General features: G+C 39.5%; 1 protein-coding gene across 6 annotated transcripts in view; it reads right to left on the bottom strand.

The window, feature by feature from the left end:
• ATXN2 (ataxin 2) overlaps positions 1-20,809 on the bottom strand; it is a 114,188-nt gene that overhangs the window by 23,217 nt on the left and 70,162 nt on the right. For 4 of the 6 annotated variants that reach the window (XM_027857375.1, XM_027857372.1, XM_027857370.1 and 1 more), the window contains 8 exons: positions 18,442-18,624; positions 15,125-15,319; positions 14,654-14,761; positions 11,983-12,053; positions 7,319-7,623; positions 6,027-6,090; positions 4,855-5,007; positions 4,289-4,355 (listed from right to left, as the gene is read on the bottom strand). In XM_027857375.1, the coding sequence (XP_027713176.1) occupies positions 4,289-4,355; positions 4,855-5,007; positions 6,027-6,090; positions 7,319-7,623; positions 11,983-12,053; positions 14,654-14,761; positions 15,125-15,319; positions 18,442-18,624 (1,146 nt within the window). The remainder of the gene's footprint in view (positions 1-4,288; positions 4,356-4,854; positions 5,008-6,026; positions 6,091-7,318; positions 7,624-11,982; positions 12,054-14,653; positions 14,762-15,124; positions 15,320-18,441; positions 18,625-20,809) is intronic. The other 2 variants (XM_027857373.1, XM_027857371.1) reach the window with 1 other exon arrangement.

Raw genomic sequence — 20,809 nt, 5'->3', positions numbered from 1 at the left:
AAGGAGATAGGATTACAACCAAGAATCATCTACCCAGCAAAACTGAGTATAATCCTTTGGGGTAAAAAATGGACATTCAGTGAAATAGAGGACTTTAAAGCATTCTTGATGAAAAGACCAGAGCTGAATAGAAAATTTGACTTTCAAATACAAGACTCAAAAGAAATATTAAGAGGTAAACAGGAAAGAGAAATCATAAAGGACTTAATAAGGTTGAACTGTTTACATCCTGCATGGAAAGATGACATTTGTAACTCATGAGACCTTTGCCAGTATTAGGGTAGCTGGAGGGAAAAAATTTTATGTATGTATATATTGATAGATAGATAAATAGAGGGCACAGGGTAAGTTGAAGATGAATGGGTGATATCTGGAGAATAAAATTAAGAAGTGAGAGGATTATACTGGAAGGAGAAAGGGAGAAGTAGAATGGGGTAAATTATCTCATATAAAACAGACATGAAAAGGTTTTTACAGAGAAGGGGAAATGGGGGAAGGTGAGAGGGAATGAGTGAATCTTAGTCTCATTAAATTTGGCTTAAGGAGGGAATTACACACTCAATTGGGTATGGAAATCTATCTTACCCTACAGGAAAATAGTGGGGAAGGGGACAAGAGAGCAGAGGTATGACAGAGGGGAAGGCAGATTGGGGAAGGGGGCAATTGGAAGTAAAAAGTTCTGAGGAGGGACAGAGTCAAAAGAGAGAATAGAATAAATGGGGGGTGGGATAGGATGAAGGGAAATACAGTTAGTTTTTCATAATATGACACGTTTTGCATGACTACACATGTATAACCTATATCGAGTTGTTTGCCTTCTCAATGAGGGTGGGTGGAGAAGGAGGAATGCAGAAAATTTGGAACTCAAAAGTTTTAAAAACAAATGTTAAAAATTGTTTTCATATGCAACTGGGAAATAAGATACACAGGCAATGGGGTATAGAAATCTATCCTGTCCTATAGGAAAACAGAAGGGGAAGGGGATAGAAGGGAGGGGAGATTAGGGGAAGGAGTATTCAAAATGCACGCCATCTTGGGGTGAGGTGAATGATGAGATGGGGAGAAAATTTAGAACTCAAAATCTTGCGGAAGTGAATGCTGAAAACTAAACATAAATAAAGTAATAAAATCTGGAAAAAAAATTCATAAGCCAAAAGCGGGATTTTTCAGCATACATAAAAAAAGGCCTAGGGGTATGAGAGCGTTCTAGAGGATTCTGGAAATCTCCTAAAAAATTTCATGTAGAAATTATAAAATTATTCTTAATTCAAACTTTAATATTCAACTGCAAATATTTTTACTAGGAAAATGCAAGTAAAATTATAATAGCTAATAATCAACACCAAATATTCCGAAATCAACTTTATCTTATTTCTGCAAAGAACTATTACCTATTAACTACTCCTCTCATGTAGAAAATTATATGTAGAAATTACAAAATTATTCTTAATTCAAACTTTAACATTCAACTGCTAATATTTTTACTAGGAAAATGCAAGCAAAATTATAATAGCTAATTATCAGCATTATCAACCTCAAATATTCTGAAATCAACTTTATCTTATTTCTGCAAAGAACTACTCCCTATTAACTACTCTATCTACTTCTCAAATAAGAAAAGTAATCATTAATATAGAAAATCATGGAATCACTATTGGCAAGGTAGTTAAAAATAAGTTTAGTAGAATTTTTCAGGAGGCCAAAAGTTTCTTAAGATATGTCTCTACAATTTTTATAAGAACATTTTCGTCAATCAAATTACAGAAGTTCTTAACCTATTATCCATAGGCTTCTTAATTCAGTGTGTCTATAAACTTGGATGAGAAAAAAATTACATCTTTATTTTGCTAACATCCAACTCATATTTAGTACCTTTTACTTATGGATTTAACAAATATATTATTCTAAGAAGGGGGTCCATAGGCTTCACCAGACTAATAATAATACCACTAATAATAATAATCAAATTAATGTTATTAATAATATTAAATGTTTTAATTAATTTAATTAATATTTAAATTAAAATAAAAATTGATAATAAAAATACTAATAAAATTAAAATTTATATAATGCCTTCTAGGAACCAAGGTAACAGACAAATGATAAAGCAAGGTAAATCCAATGGGAGTTGCAGTCACAAGCCTGCACACAGGTGGCCCAGGCCATATGGTCATCTTCTCACTGGACTGAAGCAGCAGTGGATTCAGCAATCCCCTCAACTGTCTTGAGCAGCGTTTCTTTTTTTAAAGTGCTCACCTCCTGGCACAAGGAAGGGGCTAGAAAAGGTGCCCTAAAAATTGTCTGCTTCCCCCAACCCTGGCCTGCTTATTGTGGCAGGCGGGGATCCTACCCTGCAGTTAAAAACACAAGAAAAAGTTTGTCCTGTGACAATCACGGGAGGGGGAGGAGGGAGTAGAGGGAAGTTCTCTCTTAGTCACTGCTTGCAAGATTCTTGCCATAGTCCTCTTTAATAGACTGATCCTTCACCTGGAAGATGGACATTTACTTGAGAGCCAGTGTGGCTTCAGAAAGGCCAAGGAACAAATGATATGGGGTTTGCTGTGTGCTTGCTCCCATGCTTTTTAACATCATCATGTTGTCAGATACCTTCAATGAGGATGAAAACAGGATCGGGGTCAGCTACTGCACTGAATGTAAATTATTTAACTTGAAAAGGTTATAAACCAAGACTAAGGTTGACAGAGAGTTGGTACATGACTTTTGGTTCACAGATGACTGGGCTCTCAATGCAGCCTTTGAGGCTGAGATGCCACAGAGTATGGATTGCTTCTCTGCTGTTTGTGCTAATTTGGCATAACAACTAACATCAAGACAACACAGATTTTCCATCAGCCAGCACCACACCAGCCATACGTTGAACCACTGGTTACAGCAAATGGAGAAGTTTTAAATACTACGGAAAGTTCACTTACCTGAGCAGTATAGTCTCCAGGGATGTACACACTGATAATGAGATTGACACATGCATTGCCAAGAGCTAGCTCAGTGTTTGGAAAGGAAAGTGAAGGAAAGTGTGGAAAAGAAGAGGTATTAGGCGGCCTACCAAACTGAAGGTCTGCAGAGCCACTGTGCTGACCTCATTGTTGTATGCCTGTGAAACCTGGACAGTCTATCAGCTCCATGCCAGGAAACTGAATCGCTTCTATTTGCATCGTCTTAGGAAGACCCTGGAGATCACCTGGCAAGATAAGGTACCAGACACTGAGGTCCTTTTTCAAACTGAACTGCCAAGCATTCAAACTCTACTGCAGAGAGTACAACTCCAATGGCTGGCCATGTTGGAATGTCAGATGGATGCTTGCCTAAAAGACTATTTTACAAAGAACTCACGCAAGGTAAAGTGCTCACTGGAAGGAGAGGTGAAGCAATACAAGGACCCTCTCAAGGTCTCTCTGAAGAATTCTGGAATGGATCAAGTGACATGAGAGACAGTGGAAAAGCACCACACAGCATGGAGTGCCTGCATCAAAGAAGGCGTTGTGCTCTGTGATTGAAGCAGAACTGAGGTAGTTCAAAAGAAATGTGAGATGAGCAGATTAAGAGATATTTCCACTCCAATTGTTCACATGGACTTTTTGTGCCCAACCTGTGATAGAGCCTTCCAAGCTCGTATGGGTCTGATCACAGACACATTGTACCCTGATCCTGATATAGTGATGTCATTTGGTCCTCTTTAAGAATGAAGGACAGCAACCACCACCAGAAACTGTGCCAATAAGAATAAGCACATTATAAATATCTCAGTGAATCCTCACAACCACCCTAGGAGTAACTGCTATTACTATCCCTATTTTACAGTTGAGGAAACTAAGGCAGAAAGAGGTTAAGTGATTTGCTCAAAGTCACACAGAGAGTAAGAGACTGAGGTGGGAGGTGAACTCAGGTCTTCCTGATCTCAGGCCCAGCATTACCTCTCTGTATACCAAAAAATTCATAACAAAAAAGATGAAGAATCCCAAACTTTGCTGAAGTTGGTTTCAGGATGCACTGTCCTTGTCCTCCTACTGCCAATATCTTGGAATTTACTGGGACTCATGGGAGGACTGCTTTAGAGTCAGAAATCTCTGGGAGAGGTTTGGTGGTGACTTGCCCAGGGATCACCCAGGTTAAGTGGTTAAGCTGCAATTCAAACACTCCAGTGCACCATTTTGTCCATCCTCAAAAGGCTCAAAAGGACCACAACATGTTTACCAATTATTTCCAAATCCAGTTCTTCAGATCATGCAACATGCAGACTGAACCCAAACCCAGGTAATGTTCTTCTCACCTTTACCTGCTCTATATGTCTTGGCTTGATTCACTGGCATAGGCGTCATAGGTATAGGATATAGAGGCTTGTGAGAAGAAAAAAGAGAATTTTAGGTTAAGATTTTACTCCTTTAAATAAAAAAGCCCCTATGTTACATTCACTAGTCATCATTTTTTAAGTCAAAATATAAACTTTGTCAAATGTCACTTGTTTCTATCTCCTAAAGTTTTCATGTTTTTTCAGTTAACACTGACACGTTGATAAACAAATTAAAAATTACAGTAAATCCTGTATGGTCGTTCACTATGTAGCTTCTATTGAGAAATCATTCCAGGAAAAAACGGTCTGTGTCCAAAAGCCTAACATATCGCTCAGGACTCCCTATGAACTTTTAAAGGACAGAAGAAAACAACTGTACAACATTCCACTTTGGCCATTCATCCAAGCAATGCCACAGACTCAATCTGTTTGGAGCTGAAGGATGCCCGAGATAAACAACAGGATTAGGCTTTTCACTTTATTCTGCTACTAACAAACACCCAGAATTCACTGAAGAAAGCTCAACATCCACCATGAAGCTTTACCTGCACGCCTGGGCTCACTGGGACTGGGTACATCATATTTGGTGCAAAACAAACTGGCTGAGTGTATACCGGAGTTGGCTGTTGATGACCCACCATTGAAGGGCTTGGCTGGGCTTGAGGACGAGGTGAAGTAGGAGTGGTTGAAGGCTTTGGCTATCAAAAACAAAATATGAGTCAACTATGCAAATGGGAAAAGCTGATCTTTTTAAATAATATACTTTGCTTTTTATCTACTCTCTCAGTTTACTTTTATGATTAAGAAATAATAAAAAGGAAAACCCTGACATGAGCCTAAGAGAAATAACCTTCATTCATAAAGGTGTGTAAAGTTTTAAATGGATTGCCAAACTCCAGCTATAAGGTCAACACAGATAAATGACTGAACTCAAAGTTTCTTTAGTGGATCTTCATTTATTAAGTTATGTGACATGGACAGTTTCCAAGAAAACTGGGAAAACTTCTATGAACTGATGTAGAGTGAAGCAAGTAGATGCAGGTGAAAAATGTAAACAATGACAGTATTTAAAAAAACAACAACAACTCTGAAAGATCAATACAACAGTAAAGCACAAACCCATAGAAATGAAACTGAAACATGCTACTCAACTTTTTTTTTTTTAATTTTTTACTTTTAGGCAGTTGGGGTTAAGTGACTTGCCCAGGTCACACAGCTAGTAACTGTCAAGTGTTTGCTCTGAGGTCGGATTTGAACTCAGATCCTCCTGACTCCAGGGCCAATGTTCTATCCACTGCACCACCTAATTGCCCCATGCTACTCAACTTCTACCAGAGAGGGGATGAACTGTAAATGCAAAATAAGGTATAATTTGCGACAGGGCCAATGTGTGAATTAATTTTGCTGGACTATATACATTTGTTATGAATGTGTTACTTTTATTGGTAATTGGATGTGGGAGGGATAGAAAATAAAAGCTATATAAAAAATTCTATCTATGGTGAAATGTAACATTTCAAAAATATCAACGGGGTAACAAGTATATTGCAGCTATAGTTTCTATGACTGTAACATATTCTAATAAGTTTATAGAATTCAAGAATGAATAATTAAATTATCACAAATGAAACAGAAGATGAAGGAAACTGTAAGGCCCAATTTTTATGGATACTTTACTTCATAACTTTTGTAATCTCAAACAGATCCATAAAATTACCTGAGCAAAAGAACGAGGATTGAACTCCTTTGCATTGGGATTCAAGGTGGATTTCCTAACTTGCCTAAACACAAAGAAAAAATGTAAACGCCCAATACTAACATTTTTATCTGTCTTATAACCTCTTTCACAAATGTCAAATTAAAATTTATTATAAGCCCCCTGGTAAAAATCAACAAATTTATAACTATTACAACTAGCATTTATATGGTCTTTTAAGGTTTGACAAAGCCCTTCATATGTTACCTCATTTGAATCTCAGAACTACCCTAGGAAGCAGGTGCTATTATTATTTCCATTTTACAGATGAAGAAACTGAGGCTCAGAGAAGTTAGCGTCTGAGGCAAGATTTGAACCCAGGTCTTCCTAACTCCATCACCAATTTGCCTAATAACTATTAAAACCACAGTACCACAACATACAAAGCCTTAAAACATGTAAAGTAAACATGACAAAAGCAAAATAAGGATGGTATAGGGCTTCAGATACCAAAAACATTTTAGAAACATTCAATCAAAAGTTGTTGAAATGAAAATGTTGAAATTTTGAAAAACCTTCTAAATAGTAATCTTAGCATCTGAGTGACACACTAAATAAGAGCCCAGGACCTACAATCGGGAAGATGTGAGTTTAAACATAGCCTCAGTCTCCTTCTAGCTGTGTGACCCTGAGCAAGTCACTTCAGTTTGCCTCGGTCTCCTCATCTTGAAAAAGGGGAAAATAACAGTACCTACCTCCCAGTTGTTGGGAAGATCAATGAGATAATGGTAAAGCACTTAGCACCGTGCCTGGCACCTAGAAGGCACTTAATAAGTACTTGTTTTCTTTCCTTCTTCCTTTCTTCCATAAAAGTCCTCATTTTGGCATGGAGGTAATTCTAGGTTCTCCAGGTCAAACAAGTCCTAGCTTGGGCAGGGAGTGCTCGCTAAGCTGAAAACATGGTTCCAGCAACAGGGACTCAGTGACTGAGAACTATCCTCAGTTCAGAGAGGCTGATCACCACTAGGTTGGCAACTGATCATGTGATAATTTAATGTAATTTTTTGACTATATAAATCAATAAAAATATCGCGAAGGCATCTCCTAAATGAAGAGATCGTAATTTTGAGGCATTAAAGATTTAAGATATTAAAGACATTCTTAACAACAGTTCAGCATGTATACTAATTACATTAATTTGCCTTTTATCTATCAATGTGATTTACAGGGGACGAACTCTTGGAAGCTGACTACAACATAAGAACACATTAAAGCTAGTTTACTCGGGACATCTCCAACACGTGTTGACTCACTCAGCCGCATCTTTTTTGTCTTCTTGATCCTCCTTTTCATGTTTACTTCCGGGGCTGGCCGTCTGCACGCCTTGGGAAGTGACCTCTGGGCCTCTCTTCTGGTCTGAGTTCCCACTGGCTGATGGAGAAATGCAAGGACTGCCTGGCTTGCTGGGGCCACCTGTGCAGCTGGCACCAATGTTCTCCAGGAGAACATCCTTAGGGCTCGCTTCCGGTTGGTCTTTGATCATATCTCTTGACTTTTCTCCTTCTCTGTTTTTGTTGGGCAGGTGATCCACATTATCAGGGGTGGAACTCGGTTGTAACTAAAGAAAAGCAATTAATTACTCTCCTTTATTTTCATTACTATAACAAACCAGACCGAATGAGATTCTGCCCAAGCTAGTTAGAATGGATAGGCTCATGCCCAGAAAGTCAACCACAAGATGATCAATAGTTGGGGCATGGCATTTCATGAAAAACAAGAAGGGAAAAAAAAAGAAAGAAAGAAAGAAAAAAAAGAAACAATATATTGGGGGAAGGAAGGAAGGAAATATGCTAACAATCACAGTTCTTAGCCTGTCTATAAACATTAATAGAATGGTAGATCCTTCAAATGTTAGCTTTTTGTTCACTGTCTAATGAATTAACATACTAAACAGAGAGCTGAGCCATGTCAAGATCACAATCAGAACACAAAAGGGGGAGTCACAGACTAAAAAAAGAAGGATCACTGAGTCTCTTTAGAGAGGCAAAGGAGCTGGCTTAATTAAATGCTCAAAGGTAATGAGAAAACATCATTAATGGGACACTTGGTCATTGTCTTACAATGCTCACAGAGGGCACAAGCTAAAAAAAAAAAGAAAAAATCACTGAAAATAATCAATGAAGCTTATTGTGATATGTATTGAAAAGGACAAAAGGTAAAGAAATTCTATATGGAACTCGGCATGACCCTCTAAAGATCCCCTCTTTTAACTTCCTAAACTCTCTCCAAGAAACCACCGTCCTTGTCTACCAGGTCCCAGTGTCAGCTCATCCTCTACTCTCATTCTCAATCAAACCACACCTAGATTCAGTTGTCAAATACTGGCATTTCGACTACCACAATTTTTCGTGCATCAGGCCCCTCTTCTCTGATCACAGGGTCCCTTCCTTGCAAACCTCATCACTTCTCACTTAACAGGACTCTCCCAGCCCTCTCCAATCCACCACCCACAGGACTGCCAAGAGGATATGTCTAAAGCAGAGGTCTTGCCACATAATCTACTTGCTCCCTGTCACCTTTAGAATCCGTATCAATGGCCCCATTTCATTTCACACTCCTGTTCCTGAAAACACTTCTTCCTCACCTTCAATATCACCTTCTCAATAAAGTCCTCCCTGATCTCCTTAACTGCTAGTAATGTCCACCAAAATAACCTGATATTTATTGTGCAAATGCGCTCAGGAGAGCGCGCGCGCGCGCACACACACACACACACACACACACACACACACACTATACTCTGAAAGACTATAAGATCCTTGAGCACAGGGGCAGTATCAGTTTTCCTGTGTTATCCCCAGGGCCTAGCATAATGACTGGCACATAGTAGATTCTTAATTAATGCTTGTAGACGGAAAAGTCTCCAAACATAAATGACATAATAGCTAATAGATAACATTCATAGAGCACCTACCATGTGCCAGACACTGTGCTAAGTGCTTTACAATTATTATCTAATTTGACCCTCACAACAACCTTTCGAGGTAGATACTGTTATTATCCCCATTTTACAGTTGAGGTAACTAAGGCAATCAGAAGTTAAATGACTTCTCCAGGGTCACACAGCAGTTAAGTATCTGAAGCAGGTTCTGAACTCAGGTCTTCCTGACTCTGGGCCCAGCACTCACTCTATTTGGCCACTCTGCTGTTCTTTGATATACAAAGCTGGGCATGACTTGGTTCAAATCTGAGCAACAAGAAAGGCCAAAGGCTCGTATGGTGAGGACTGAAGAGCATCAGAGAAAATGAAACTAGCTACTTAGACAGGAAAGGACTGGTTGCTGCTGTGGAAATAGTATCAGAATCACCTGAGTGTGTACAATTAGAACACCAACTACTTAGAACAAAGATCAAAATCACTACCAAGTCAGAAGAGAGACTCAAGATTAGAACGGCCACAGCCTCAAGCTGGACCTTATCAAGCAAATCTCTGACACCACGAAATGGAAACCAAAAAAGGCCCAGGAACACAAAAGGGAGATGTGCACTGGCTCCAGGCACTGGGCCCGGCACCGAGGAGCCCTCCAGTGCAAGAGAAGAGATTCTCTCTAGGTGTCCACGCCCTCCAAATGCTCAAGCTTCCACACGATCCTGTGCTGATTGCACTAAGCTCAAGACCATCTCCGCCCAGCCAAACTGAAGTCAAATCAAGAGACACATCTAACAATCTATACAGAAAAGAAATTAAACGGATGGAAGACGCAGACTGCCCGTGTTGGCTGCACATCCAATACACCAAATTGCAAATCAACTGTACAAATGTACATCAATCCACATAGAAAACAAGAAAGTTGTACCTAAAAATGGAGAAAAAGAGCAGCATAGATAATACTTGGAAAATCACATATTGCCTTTATGGTAATCTCAAGCTGCCCCCTGGCTCAAAAATCCACATTTCCAACATAAATATCATTCTGAACAATGTGAATCTTACAAGACTAGTTTCTCCAAGGGACTGAAAATGAAGGTAACAAGGGAGGAGAGATTTAGGAGGCTAAAGAGTATTTGCTAGGACTTCCCAGTACACAAGTGAGGGAATCATCAGAAAGGAAGGTAGGCTAGCGAGAGGGTCAAAGAAAGGATATCTAAGAGCCTAACAACTCCACAGGCAGCTACAAAATATAAGGAGAGCAAGAGGAGGCCTACAGCATGCTGGGTGAGGCATCTTAGGGAAGGACATCCATCAGAACTGCACAGGATGAGAAAGCATGGACTGGCTAAGATGTGGGGGAACACCACAAATGAAGTGGTCAAAGACCCCCCCAGCCCCTGTAGGACTGAAAAAGAAGGGTTTTATAGGTAGGCCCACTTGACAAATACAGTGACAGAGAGTATACAGCCCCCACAGCGAGGGCTGAGAAGAGCTTGGTGGATTCTTGCCTGGGGTGGCAGACTGGCAGAGGGGGAGAAAGCCCAGATTTTCAGAAAGGGTAAAGAAAAGTATGCTGGGAAAGCTACAGAAAAATGATATGCAAACAGAAAAGAAAAACTGGGGCAGCTAGGTGGCACAGTAGATAGAGCACTGGTCCTGGAGTCAGGAGGACCTGAGTCCAAATTTGACCTCAGACACCTAACACTCACTAGCTGTGTGACTCTGGACAAATCATTTAACCCCAACTGCGTCACCAAAAAGTAAAAAAGAAATGAAAAACTAAGAGCGACAGGCTATTTCCAAAAGAGAGAGAAGATCGGGAATGTCTTTTCTGAAGAAAGCAATTTCAACCTAATGCCAAGAGGGTAGACTTGGGGCCCAGACAAACAGGACAAAAGGAGAGAAAATGAGCAACAAAGGATGCTGACTCCAAGCTGGCACTTTATCAGGGATGATACATCAAAAGATGAAACGAGAGCAGTTGGTGACTCGACTGAGAATGCAGAGGTGGAAGGGCCCTTGGAGGCTGCTGAGTCCAACACCTTCATTTTCCTGATAGAGAAACAGAGGCCGACCTGTGCCGAGTCTCACAGATGCCAAGAGTCTGAGGCAGAAGTACCTCTGGAATCCATCTGTGACCATCCCTGGGAATGGCTGGGGACAGCGCAGGAGTGTGCAGATACAAAGGTCCTGAGGAATGGGGGAGGCCGGGGCTTTTGAGGGAGGATCCACATCACTGTGCAGTTCTACTCAGGCTGAGGGCAGGCATGGGAAGAGAGAGAATCCAGGGAGCCAAGGGCTGACCTCCTCCTGAGAGGGGGGGAAGAGAACCAAGGTCCCAGAGACAACACTCACAGAGACTTGTATTGGGTGAAAACCTCTCCTAGAGCGAACGTCTAAGGAGCGACGGCAGCAGCAACAACGAGTTAGAGGGCAGCAGGGAGAGAGGAGGCCTAGGGAGGCAACGGCATCCTGGGGAAGTCAGAAAACCAGGACTAGGAAGAAGCAGCAGGCCCCAGATCTTTATGAGTGGAGAAAAACTGGGGTAATGTTTCCATCTGGAGGCTGTTATAAACTGCCTCAAATTTACAATGACTAATCTTTTTAGCCTTTGGAAAATATACATAGTGATTAACAGTTCAAATCTTTGATAAATTCTACCTTTAAACACATTAGGCTGGACAAGCTAAAATATAGTAACAAAGATGCACATTTGGACAAATTAATGATACTCAGCACTGTTAGCATAAGCTATTCAACCATCTTTGCTTCTAGACATAACTCACTTTTGCAAAAAGAAGATATAAAAACACTGGTAGGTGTGTGTTGAATGAATAAAAGAGTCAATCTTCTTATCAATTAACACAGAGGTAGCAGCTTGGTCCAGAATCAGACTACTTGGGAATGTTTAACAAAATAAATAAAAACATAACGCAACACAGGTAACATTAATTTGTGGTTTTTTAAGGCAATATGCAGCCAAAGGGATCGTTTCTATTTCAGTCTGACACGACTGATACTTAATACTTGTGAAAAAATACTTACCCTAAAATCATTCTTAAATTTCTTTAAATCGTCAATTTGCTTTCTATGTTCTGAAACAATGGGTGATATACCTGCAAAATTAAAGACGTAAGACACTCGAACTCCTTCCTCAAATTAAAGATGTTCAGATCTATATAGCATTTTTATTTAAAAAGGTTCCTGAATGCATATGGGACTAGAAAACAAACGAAGTCCAACATTAATAAAGTAGTAAGACTCAAAATTTACTTGCTAGTTAGAACATGCACATATTTAGGTGTATGTGCAGATATATACCACCACTTGGGTAATCAAAAAACCACATCCCTAAGATGACTTAGCCTTACCTTTTTCACTTGTTGGGTAACACACACAGCATCCCATACCTACATACCCTTTCTATCAAACTTCTGTGTTAATTAAGCTCATGTAGCTCACAAGGAGACATCAGAATCACAAACACTAGAACAGTAAAAAATGCCAAAAGTATGAGAGTCAGCAAGTATCAATAGAGCTCTGGGACTACAGTCAAGAAGAGCTGAGTTCAAATCCAGCACCAAACACTTGCTAGTCATGTAACCCTGGGCAAATCACTTACCCCGTCTGCCTCAGTTTTCTCACGGTGGTTATCTGGGTCAAGTAAGATTATCTGTTAGGTGCTTACACGGTGCCTGGTATACAGTAGATGCTTTAAAAAAAGAAAATGGCGATTTCTTTCCTACCTTTCATAACATGAGTCTACAGTTATATCTGAGCTGGTTTTATTTTTAAGGTGGATGAAGGTGGGGTGAATAAGCATGTACATAATGCCTACTGTGTGCCAGGGACTATGCTAAGCACTTTACAAATATTATCTCATTTGGTCCTCAAACAACTCTTCAAATTAGGCCTGTTATATTCCCAATTTGTAGATAAAGAAACTAAGGCAGGCAGAGGTTAAGTGACTTGCCCAGGATCACACAGCTATTAAAGTGCCAGAGGCTGGATTTGAACATGGGTCCTGCTGACGCCATGTCCAGTGTGCTATCCGTTGTACCACCTAGGTGTTTGCCAATTTTAAAAAAGGCTTTAATGAAACCTTTGTATTTACAATATCATCATTTCTGGGAAAGACCCTCGTCCTGAGATCAAACTCTTCCTCATAATAAAGACAAGTGCACCAATAACAAGCCAGTTCAGTGACTCCATCCGAGCTAGACAACATTTTGACCCACTGATCCTCTGACTTTCAATTCTGAGAAGAGAGTATGTTTCCTTTTCTTTTCCTTGGGCCTTAATTGGTTTTTCAGCTACTCAGAATCTGACTAACTTTTACTGATCTTTTCCATTATTGTTATCATTGCAAATGTTGTACTTTTAGTTCTGCATTAATTCAGTTCATACAAATTCAGACATTTCCGTTAATTCATCAAATTGTCATTCCTTCTTACACAATAATATTCCATTATATTCTTCTATCAGTTTTTCGGTCATTATTCCTTGAAAAAATCAAAACTGAAGTGTAGAACTAGCCCATCTTGCAGCCTCATCCACAACAGTACATGAGTGTTCTTAGGGTCTGACATCTCAACACTGACTACTCCCATTTTTTGTCATTTGCCAATCTGCTCAGAATAAAGCTTTTATTTTGCATTTCTCTTACTATCAGGGATTTGAAGCACACCTTTGGATTACTTATTTACATTTATAGCATGTAAATATTTTGAAGACTATCTGCCCACATGCTTGGACCATTTATCTACTGAAGAATAGCCCTCGGTGTTAAATACTGTCTCAGTTCCCCGAGTACTGTGGACATTGGAATTTTATCACAGCTATTTATGTGAATTATTTCCCTCCACTCTACAGTCACTGATTATTCTATCCTCATTCTATTTGTTCCAAAGAGTTTTAATTTTGTCATCACACTTGTCTATGTAGTCTTCTATGTTCTCACCTACCCTTTGTTTGGAGAAGAATTCTCCGCTCATTCGAGCTGCCAAAGATCCTTTCCAACCTTCTCTTCTACTTAATGGGACCTTTTGCAGTTCTTCCAGCCTTCCCCTAAACTTAGATTCTTGGTTTTATCAAATCCTGGGGAAATCACTTGCCCGTGCTTCTGTTTCCTGAAAATCTCATCTGTTCTGCTCACCTCCTTTTCTCTTCTCTAACTAGTACCACACTGTTCGGTTCTTATACAAAAAGTGCCCCCCTTCATCTATACTTTTTTTTTTATTCAATGTTTAATTAATTAATTAATTTTTGGTGAGGCAATTGGGGTTAAATGACTTGCCCAGGGTCACACAGCTAGTAAATATCAAGTGTCTGAGGCAAGATTTAAACTCAGGTCCTCCTGCCTCCAAGGCCGGAGCTCTATCCATTGTGCCATCTAGCCGCCCCCATCCATACCTTTTTCATTATTTCCCTTGAGATGTCAGGATTTGTTTCTCCACGTGAATTTTGTTCCTCTTTTGTCTAGTTCTAGAAAATATTTCGTTGGTAATATGATTTAATTTATTGGCAAGGTACAAGCACAGGCAGTATCTCTACAATTATTTCAGCTGTGCTTTATTTTATATTCAGACTGATACAAACTACACAAGTGTCTTGTCAGATTAACTGTGACTTTATGCAATTTGCAGTTATTGTGAAAGAATTTTCTCTTATTATTCCACCCTAGGGTTACATATCTAAGCTGTTTTTACATACTAACCTTTATTTTCTGCTTTTACAAAGCTTGGGGATGTCTCACTCGGCTTAATATTTTCTTTGTTTGCAGCTGGAGAATTTTGCCTCTGATCCTGAAGCCTAGAATCTTTAGCTAGAAAGGTAGTTTTAGAAATCAAAGTCAGTCCAATATCCACATGCTGAAAAAGTGAAAAAGAAAAAAATCATTTAACTACAGTATTCTAAATTTGGGTTTAGAACAAGGAACCATAAACAGAGCCTTTAAGTTAAAAAAAAAAAAAGAAAAAGAAAAAGGAAAACACCACAAAAAGGTTTTAACTATATCCTCTATAATATAGGTTAGCCAATGACAACATGCAAGGTGGTCTCAGAGACACTCTCTAGAATGTCAATTACCCAACTAATGCGAAAGAATATCAAATCCATGACAGTTCAGTATACTACACACACACACACACACAAAAATGACAGATGCCAAGAACTCCCCATCCCATACCGTCACTAGATGGGGTCACTGCTCGGCTAGACACAGGATTGGCAGATGTAGGAGATGGAGCTGGCACAGGCACAGCAGCAGATTCTGTGGGCACAGTCCCAGCTTGGGGAGAAGAGAGAACTGGACCAGAAGGAGTATTCCCAATGCTTTGTCTTGGAGACCTCGGTCTGTGTGTTTTTGGAGACAATCTTGGAACTATAAAAAAATGGAGAAAGGATAGTACAAACCATGTCTGCTGAGCACACGTGTAAACTGTGATGGCGGACACTCCCTGAACGCTGAGCCTTTACCCCTGAAGGGAGCACACCTGAGTGATGTGTGGCCAAGTGCGAAGAGGAGAAGATTTGTAGCAGAGTTCCCCTCTGCCCCTGACCTTGGACACTTGGTCACTGTGTCTGTACACAAGGAGAATGTCCGTACACAGTTTATAAGGCACACAGTCATGCCACAGCATGATGAGTTATGAGGAAGCCCAACAGTTGAGGTCAAATATGAACAACACTGACACTGGGGCCCCTCTCAACTTTCCTCCTTGCCGCGTGGGGGGCCATGGTCTTGGCACCCCATCTCTTCCGGAGAAACAAGGAGGTTTGATGAGACAGCGAGAGTCTCCCATCCATCCCCTTTCTACCCTTGTTTCCACACCCTACTTACTGTATGACCTTGTGGCACCAAACCTCTCAGAACCAGTGTCCTTCCATGAAAACCGATGATGACATTTATACTAAGTACCCTAGAATGTTCTTATTAAAAAAGCACTAAGCAAATGAGAGTTATGACTACTATTTTTTGCTATAGATCAGAGATCTCATTGGCATGGAAACACTCAACCCAATGTGTTTCCACAACTCCTCTGTACCTTAGAGGGTTAAATCACTTGCCATGGGCATGAAGAGGGTAAATGATTTGGCCCCAAACACAAGGCAGGACAGCTAGGTGGCACAGTGGATAAGTGTGCTGGGTTTAGAATCGGGAAGATTGATCTTTCTGAGTTGAAATCTGGCCTCAGACACTTACTAGCTGTGTGACCCTGGGCAAGTCACTTCACCCTGTTTGCCTCAGTCTCCTCATGTGTAAAATGAGATGTAGAAGGAAATGGCAAACCATTCCAGTATCTTTGCCAAGAAAACCCCAAATGGAGTCACAAACAGTTGAACACAACTGAAAAACAACTGAACAACAACAAGGCTAGTACATGATAGGGGCAAGTCTTGAACTCAAACGTTTCTGAGTCTAGAGGGCCCTGTATTTACTCCACCATAACGCCTTCCGTGACTCTAGTGACAGTAGGGACATAGGCTATGGCTGGGAGACCAGGGCGGTGGCATGCAGCCCTCCTATGATGAGTTGGTCTCTAGTCTTGTCATCAGAAACCTGATCAACTTGGGAGGGGCTAGGGTAGCCCCGGTTTCTCTGGCACAGCCATCAAGTATGCAATCCAGATCATGAGGCGGCACCTCAAAAGCAAAGGACACAGTCATTGGTGGCAGGTTTCTCCAGGATTTGTCCCCAGCCTTGCTCATCCCTGGCAGTGCTCCACTTCAAGCTTCAGCCAAGCCGCACTCCTCTCGTATCCTTACACAGAGAAGCTCCCACGTGTCGCAGACTTTGCACACACTGTTTCTCCTGTGCTTGGAAGGTTCTCAATCCTCATATGAGCCTAACCATGAAGTCTAACTCTCTGGGGGGAAGATGTCCCTCATCTTCATCCCATCAGACCTCACACGATACTTTTTTGTTATATAACACGGTGTGAATTAGGTGATGTTTCCTCAGACCCATACTAAAAAGTTTTACTCCACATCCAACACAGTAGGCATTTAATTAATGTTTGCTTTACCAAAAGAAAATGGGATTAACTGATTTTCTCTTCCTAGTGATCTTTCTAGTGAACTTTTTTAAAGTAGAAGGAACTGTAAGAAGCCAACTAACTTATCCCTCATTTTCCTCCCAACTATAAAACCCTTCAACAAATATATAACCTAACTCTCGCTACTTTCCTCACTTAAAAATTCACTATACATAAACTAGATAAACCACATATCTCATGCAGTCAAAAGGGCAGACAACTCAAAACATGTTTCAGGTCTATCTAATGGTGATATCCTCCATTATATACTCCAGTTATAACTCAAATTCAATGGTTAGGAAAAAAATAGCACTAACCCAATTCACTTTCATGTTCCTTCTTAAAAAGCTGTGAGTCACCTAATTAAATAAAAATTTGTTTAAACCTTACAAAATCTTATTAGAATCCTATTAGAATGAAGAAAAAATGTCTGTTTGTAAATGTTGAGTATTTTGAATGTTTCTTTCTAGTCTTATTCCTCCTCCACTGAGGAGGCAGGATGCTAAAGATTGAAGGACAAACCTGAGTTCAAATCCCAGCTCTGACACTTTCCTACCTAGGCTGACCACTCTGGGACAGTTTCCTCATACCTACCATCCTCCTCTTAGCCCATAGGGCAGTTCTAAATCCAAAGGTATCTTCAGATACACAATGTAATGTTAAATGATTAATTAAGCCCATTGTCATGAAAATTTTGGTTTTCTGAAGTTATCTGAAGATAATTGACAACTGGAAAAAATTGTGAAAAGGACAAAGGGAATCACAATGTCCTGACCCTAAAGTCATTTTCCTCAATGAAGGAATTTCTATAGAAGCTATAAACAAGGGAAGTACCTGAACTTCAAGGCAAAAAATGTGATAGGGCTTTTTGTTGTTGTTGCTGTTTTAAAAACTCTGTTGGCCCTAACTTATGGGGTTATATATCTGGAAAGAAAGGTGAGGTAAAAATGAAAGATACCAACAAAAACATCTAAGAGATTAAACCATCTATTTTGTGCACTTTGAATTAACAATGGATGAAACATATAGTAAAGGAAAAGTAGCAAGCCTATTATACTGTATGGCTGCTTAAGGGTCATTTTCTCTAACCAACCATTCATAAAACTTTTGCCTCTGATTTTGAGTGTGAAACTTTAGGCAAGTGGAAAGATAATAGGGAATTTGACAATGGCAAAGATTTAACTGTGCCTCTACACTATATAAATATGCATATGAGAACAGAGGCATGGGGGGGCGGGAAACAGGCTTAAGAGCTTTTATTCTTCAAGTTAAATTTCACTGTCATCTCCCTAAGTTGGCAAAATTCAGAGAGCACTGTGGCGAGGCATGAATGAGATCCTGGCTAGGTCATCTCAACCCTCTCCAGTCAAATGATAAATATGATAAAACTCCCAAAAGACTTATGTAACTTAATACCAATCAATAATCCCAAATGGATAACTATACTACCAAGCAAAACTTTACGTACCCCCACTGACCACTGATGACCACGTTCCTCCTGAGGGGTTACTCCGTGCCACAGGAGGAGCAGGTACTTCGCCTGGGGCATTGTGGGAAACAAATTCTAAACCACTGGAGATTGAACCCCTCCCAGTAGAAACTCGATGACCACGAGGGTGTCGTTGGGCCTTTGGCGACATCCTTGGCGGTCCTAAAAAAGGAACAACAAATACCATGTGAATGCTACAAAATCTACTTTTTGCTTTTTAAATGGATGCGTACATAAATGGCAGTTTGCCTACAGGAATACTATTTGTAAAACTTAAGAAATTTGATATTGATCACACTTCCAATACAGAGGTGAATGGAAATGCTGAATTTTTTTTTTAAAGGAGATCACAGTAATTGCTAACTATGGTTTTATAACAAGGATACCAATTCTCTCAAAGAATGGATGTCATGAAATCTGCTCAACAAAACTAATTTTATTTAAATACACAACATATGACATACTGCATCGGTCTGGTACTGACATATATTGTGCAGCTGTGGTGTAAGAGTATTGCCCTGTGGAATACTTATTAGTTTGGAAGACTTTGTTTTCTGAGTTCTTACACCTGGGCTTCCAGTTGTCATCCATCTGAAAACTGTCAATACAATCTAATAAAAATAGTAAATATTTGGTTTAAAAAAAAAATACATACCATATAGGCATTCTTTAAAAATCATAGGCACTAAACTGATAGGGTATATAAGTCCAGGAAAGGCAGAAGCCACCAGTCTCCTGAAACATATGCTGATAAATCTAGTTTTCCCACAATCTCCCTATCAAGTGATAATCTAAAATTAAAATCTACGAATTACAACATGGCTTACTGGAAGAAGCCAAGTGTTTGTTGATGTCATTGTACAGGTGCTAATAATTCTATTGAATGTGCTATTAAAATTCTGAGAAACTTAGGAGATTAGGTCAACCACTACTTTGTGGACATTTTCTTTGATAGAGAAAACTCTCTACTGCTTGTAGTCTTAGCTGCTTGGGATACCAAGAGGCCAAGAGATCAGCCCAAGGTTTCACAGCCAGTATTTAGCAGAGGCCAGGCTTGAACCTTCATCTTCCTGACCCTGAGGCTGGCTTTCCACTCACTGCCCCAATCTCACTTCCCATTTTCATGATTTCTAGCAGTAAAATTACATTAGCTGTGTCAGAAAGAGGTTGCCTGCTATTTCTAAACAGTTCTACACAAGAACAAAATTGGAAGGTAAAATAATTAAACAGGTATTGAAATGAGAAAAGTCATTGCTGATTTTCCTCACACATGCACCATGAAGCATGGCCTTTGAGATTCCTGATATGAAAAAGTAAGCACCCACTTTTAACCAACTTGGTCTTAATTACATGGCATAGTTTAAAAAAAAAATCTATGTAGGAACAATGTAGAAATTTAATTATGTTGCATAACACAAAAAACAGATGTCTAAGCAATAAAATTACTTGTTATATATGGAGCAACTATGGAATTAAATGAAGTTTAAAAGTTTTGTCTTTTTTATCACAATGTTTACTGTAATACAGCCTGGTTTATACAAAATTAATATAACAATAATGACAGCAGCAAAAACATTCATACAGCACTTTTAAGTTTTTCCAGGCATATAATATTTATAAATTATCTCATTTAAACCTACCATCAACCCTGGGAATTAGAGGTCCATTATTATCCCCATTTTACAGATGAGGACAGTGAGGCAGAGAGGCGAAGCAACTTGCCCAAGGTCACACAAGTTGTATGTGTCTAAGGCTGAATTTGAAGTCAGGTCTTTCTGACTCCAGGCCCAATGTTCTATCCACTGTGCCACCACCTAGCTGCCTTGTATTTAATTTAATAGTGATAACTCTGAAATTCAAATTGCTTTAGGATGCAACCACATGAATAAAGGATCCTTTAACTCAAGTTAAAAAAATAAGTGAAACATTATGCAAAGTAATAGAAAGTATGTATCTATAATCATTTGTTGTCCAAACAGTACAACACTGAAATTGACTGTCATAACACATAATGGTCATGCCAAAATCATTAATATGAAGGATGCCCTGTCTACTGCATTAAGATCATATATTCATTTGAGAAACAATGTTCAATATTTCATCAGAATCTTATATTTCCTTTTCGTGTCAAATGACCTTGGGAAACAAGCAATACATGCTGGTCTAGGTATTAACAGCTCCAAAAAAGAGCACATGATACCTATATGACCAAGATATAAAATTTATTTTAAATATAGACATCATCACATCAATTTCCTTGCCCACCCCCTAAATTTAATAATGACTGAAATGGAAATTTCATAAAAAAAAAAAAAAAAGCAGATAAGATAAAAAATAAAAAGCAGAT

The sequence above is a fragment of the Vombatus ursinus genome, unplaced genomic scaffold (assembly GCF_900497805.2).
Source record: "Vombatus ursinus unplaced genomic scaffold, bare-nosed wombat genome assembly UNPS02012122.1, whole genome shotgun sequence".
In the NCBI taxonomy this organism is placed as follows: Eukaryota; Metazoa; Chordata; class Mammalia; order Diprotodontia; family Vombatidae; genus Vombatus; species Vombatus ursinus.
Note: the sequence above shows the minus strand (reverse complement) of the source record. Positions and strands in the feature narration are given on the sequence as shown.